Source organism: Gavialis gangeticus, unplaced genomic scaffold, assembly GCF_001723915.1.
Source record: "Gavialis gangeticus isolate Ggan-Ray unplaced genomic scaffold, GavGan_comp1, whole genome shotgun sequence".
In the NCBI taxonomy this organism is placed as follows: Eukaryota; Metazoa; Chordata; order Crocodylia; family Gavialidae; genus Gavialis; species Gavialis gangeticus.
The window spans coordinates 15,753,401-15,758,251 of NW_017729008.1; the positions used below are offsets into that span (position 1 = coordinate 15,753,401).

Here is a 4,851-nt window from a genome sequence, read left to right on the forward strand (position 1 = left end):
GCAGATGAGAATAGGATGGGGTTCTACGTAGACAAATGCAGGGTGCTGCACCTTGGGAGAAGGAATCCACAGCATACATACAGGCTAGGGAGTTCGCCTCTTGAAAGCACAGAGGCAGAAAGGGACTTTGGAGTCCTTATTGACTTCAAGATGAACATGAGCTGCCAATGCCAGACCGCAGCCAGCAAGGCCAGCCATACCTTGTCATGCGTCCAAAGGTGCATCTCAAGCCAGTCCGGAGAGGTGATACTCCCCCTCTATGTGACTTTGGTCAGGCCGCAGTTGGAGTACTGCATCCAGTACTGGGCGCCGCACTTCAAAAGGGATGTGGCCAGCCTGGAGAGGGTTCAGAGGAGGGCCACCTGCTTGGTGAGAGGGCAACAGGACAGGCTCTGTGAGGAGAGACTGAGGGACCTGAACCTATTCAGCCTCAATAAGAGGAGACTGAGGGGGGACCTGGTGGCTGCCTACAAACTCGTTAGGGGAGATCATCAGCAAATAGGAAGAGCCCTATTCTCCCCAGCACCACCTGGGGTGACGAGGAACAATGGTAATAAGCTGATGGAGAATAGGTTTAGGTTAGAGATCAGAAGGCAATATTTTACAGTTAGGGTGGCCAGAATCTGGACCCAACTTCCCAGGGAAGTAAGTGGTCCTCACCCCTACCTTGGGCAAATTCAAAAAGAGTTTAGATGGTCACCTGTCTGGGGTCTTGTAAACCCAGTGTTCATTCCTGCCTGTAGCAGGGGGTCAGGCTAGATGATCTAATTAGGTCCCTCCTGACCCTAGCTACTATGAAACTATGAAACAATCTACGCAACTTAGACTAACCTATGAATATTGAATCAATTCAGCCTGGGGTTTTTTGACTGTCTGTACTTAACCCTATACCCAGGTTCGTTTCACAGTTCAGCATGCTTTGATTCAAGGTTCAGGTCTGGGAAAAAATAAATGGCCTGGCAAACATCAGGCATGTGGGCATTTCCCAACTGCTAGCTGAGAGCACGGTTTTGCTGAGAGGCTTCTATATTTTCTTGGAAGGCATTTTATCTGTCATTGTTTCCTTTCCTGTTTGTTTCTCACTAACATCCTCCACTGATTTAACCTGGTACAGTCAGGTAAACTATATTGACCAGGTAACAGACACATAATATTCAGATAAATAATATAGAAATGTCCCACATTTTCCACAGTGTATATGAAAATTAGGCGTTCAGTTAGAAAAAGAAAAGCTGGCAATATTATATGGGACAGTAAGGTAAATACAGAGCAGGAAAATACAAGGCGTTTTTTCTCCAGAAAGTCATGAAAGTTATTTTAATTACAGTACATTCTGTTATGGTTTTCTAATTTATAATTTAGGACAGCTTGAAAAGAAACCTGGTATTAAATTAATAAATAGGAAATCAGAAGTAACTGCTATTTTCTAAGTATATTGTTTATATTTTTCATTAAAGGTGGCTATCATCCAGTGAAAATTGGAGATCTTTTCAATGGCCGATATCATGTTATTAGAAAGCTAGGATGGGGACACTTCTCTACAGTTTGGCTATGCTGGGACATGCAGTAAGATATCTACTTTTATATTTATTCTCCTCCTTTTCCATTTCTAATTAGAGTAAAGGCTGCTGCCATTTTGTGAATAGTCATTTCTGCCTTAGAACAAGAGTTTGTTACATCAGTGTTTTTTTGTGGTTTTGTTGCTCTTTGTTAACCAGCTATATATAGAAATAATGACACTGTTTTTCTCATTTTGGTCAGTGATATACTTTATAAAACTTGTCAGGAATAAGTTTATTTTTAGTTTCTTTGTCAGATTATTAATGCTTATTGAATTAACATGTTCTCTTAAACAAGCTAATGTTTTTATTCATCCTGTATCCTTAAAAGGAAATATAATTATATTTTGATTGAACGGTAAAATATAGACCTAAGTTCCCCTTTTAAAGACATTAGCATTTGAAATAAATTAAGTCAGCCTGTCGCCTGAATGTTTTTGATGTTGCTTCAAATATAGGTAAAAAGGAATTGTTCTGTGTCAGAACATACTACATTGTTCAATATTACAGTATGTGCCCAAACGAGTATATAATTGCATAAAGTATGCTTCTTAAAATCTGTTAACTGGATATTTGTTGAATAATTATTATTGTTTTCAAGGGGGAAAAGGTTTGTTGCAATGAAAGTTGTAAAAAGTGCCCAGCATTATACAGAGACTGCCTTGGATGAAATAAAGTTGTTGAAATGCGTAAGTATCATGATGGCAGTGCTTTACCAATCATAGTAAATTCCCATTGTCTCTTTGTTTAAATAAATGCTTTTGAACTTCATCTTTTTCCCTAAATCTTGTATTCCCTAAATATATTGATGTTTTATTACTTATTCTCGTAATTTATAAGACCCCATAATGCTGTTTAGATTTTTAGAAAATAAGAATTTGTATATATCTTAAAGTTAAATTATTACCTAATATATTCGTATGTACTTTCTTTGCTTAGGTTCGTGAAAGTGATCCCAGTGATCCAAACAAAGACATGGTTGTACAGTTAATTGATGACTTCAAAATTTCAGGAATGAATGGAATACGTATCCTTTTATAGTAATTCTACCTATTTTAGAAGTAAAAAAAGTGATAAATGTTTTGTTTTTTTACACAATTTCTGTGTATACACCACGCAAGACTTTTTCAAAGTAACCCTTTAAATTAGAATATAGAACTACTAATGCCATATTAAAACATGAACATCGGTAGCATTGGTAATTCATTTACGCTAGTGAAAAACAGGGCAGGTCCAAATATAAAAAGAATAAAAGATAAACATGTTTATGATGAGCTGTCTGGCCTAATAGAATACCAGATGACAGGGATTTTAAATGCAACTTTTCTGAATAATATTGTTTAACTTATCATATGTTTATCAGTGTATTGTATTTCATTGTAAATACTGTGGAACATTAACTTATTGTGGACTGGAGAAGATTTTTTTCTAAATGCAAGCAGGCAGCTTATGTTGAAAGGATTTGAGTTTAGATTCCATTATGTATTACTGTTGTAATGTGGAGGGGGGGAACCCTCAAAAGAATGAGAGAGAATTACTCATATTTCATAAGGTGTCATTAAAGAAGTAATTTAGCTTTTCCCTTTAAACTTTACAAAATTAAAAGTTAGAGTCTTGTTAGGGTAGAATATTCCTTAAATCCTGACGACTGTTAGAGGACAGATTCTGAGTGACAAAACAGGCAGTCGCATAATCTTTAACAGCATAGAATTGTCAGGTGTAATGATTCAGCTGAAAAGTCATATAATAAAATACAGCAACTTGACAGGTATTAAACATGAAGATTGGATAGTTTTAAAGGATTTATAATAGCTCAGACTAATGGCGAGCATATGTTCCCTCCTGCCTGCTGAAGAATAGAGATCCTGACTTGTAAAATAATATAGTTTCACAGTTTCTAGGGTCGGAAGGGACCTGAGCAGATCATCGAGTCTGACCCCCTGCCATGGCAGGAAAGAGTACTGGGGTCAAACGACCCCAGCAAGGTGTACATCTAGAGATATATTATGGTTTATATCTCATTCCTGAGAAGTTTTGTTGTGATTTTTCTGTTGCTAAATGATTATCTTGGCCAATCAGTGACCAAATACAGGTGTTAACATTTTGGAGAATGGTTATTGATAAAAGCAGAGCCGCCCGCCGACCCCCAGCACAGCCGGAGGCAAGCGGGGCCCATGGTGGGAGGGGGTTAACCCCTCACTGAGTGGGAGGAGGTGGCTGCGTGGAGCCAGGCCGGGTCAAGCCCCGCCCAGTCCCCTACTTCACCCAGCCCCTCAGGGAGAGAAAGAGGTAGGAGGGGGTACTCACCAGTCCCCCTCCAGTAGGGCAGGGCCCCCCCAAATCCTGGGCAAGGCCCCCCCTTGCCTGAGAGCAGCTTTCCCCTATGGCAGGCCTACTGCACATATGTGCAGTTTAAAAGGGCCCGCCAACAGCAGCAAAAAAAGCCCCAGTTAGCTTCTGGAGCAGCAAGAGACACGCGGGTGAAAGCCCGCTGTGCCCCCGCTCCCCCGAAACCCCCCAGACACCTCCCAGCAGTCATTGAGCCCCCCACTGACCCTGAGCACAGCTGGAGGCAAGCGGGGCCCATGGTGGGAGGGGGTTAAGCCCTCACTGAGCGGGAGGAGGCAGCTGCATGGAGCCAGGCCGGGTCAAGCCCCGCCCAGGCCCCTACTTCGCCTAGCCCCCCAGAGAGCTACGCAACTGAAGCAGCGTGAACAGGCTGCGCAAACAGGCGCGCTTGTCTGCCAGTGCATGAGTTAGTGCGGAGTTCATGCAGGAGGGCCCGAGACCCTGCCTGCGAACCCCCCAGGGTAGACAGTCCCAGCCATAGCCAGTCCACCAGAGGCATGACACAGATGGAAACATGTCATACCCCGAGGGTCCCCGAGGGCACCTCAGAGACGGCCGCGCAGATGGAGCCCACAGTTCCGGGCTCCATGCAGACAGAGCCCCTGGCTCTTGGCTGTGGGGGCTGCCTGTCCCTTTTTCAGGCTCTGGGGCCTGGGAGCATGGCCACCTCTCCATGTGGGGTCTGCTCCCTTTTGGGGTCTCTGGTGTGCCAGCTGGAGGAGCTCCAGACCACAGTCCAGAGACTGCGTGCCATCAGGGACTGTGAGCAGGAGATCGACTCCTACTGCCAGGCCCTTCTCCCCTGGGATCCGGAGGGTAGACCACCGTCTCCCTCCAGGACAAGGGAGGACTGCGGGACCTCCCACTCTGTCCAGTCAGGGGCATGAACCAAGGTGGTCAAGGACCCTAAGACCTGCTGCACCAAGGCCCCTGCCCCGCTGGA

General features: G+C 43.7%; 1 protein-coding gene across 6 annotated transcripts in view; it reads left to right on the forward strand.

Moving 5' to 3' along the window:
- SRPK2 (SRSF protein kinase 2) overlaps window positions 1–4,851 on the forward strand; it is a 389,922-nt gene that overhangs the window by 259,894 nt on the left and 125,177 nt on the right. For all 6 annotated transcript variants that reach the window (XM_019509441.1, XM_019509442.1, XM_019509446.1 and 3 more), the window contains 3 exons: window positions 1,458–1,566; window positions 2,161–2,248; window positions 2,499–2,586. In XM_019509441.1, the coding sequence (XP_019364986.1) occupies window positions 1,458–1,566; window positions 2,161–2,248; window positions 2,499–2,586 (285 nt within the window). The remainder of the gene's footprint in view (window positions 1–1,457; window positions 1,567–2,160; window positions 2,249–2,498; window positions 2,587–4,851) is intronic.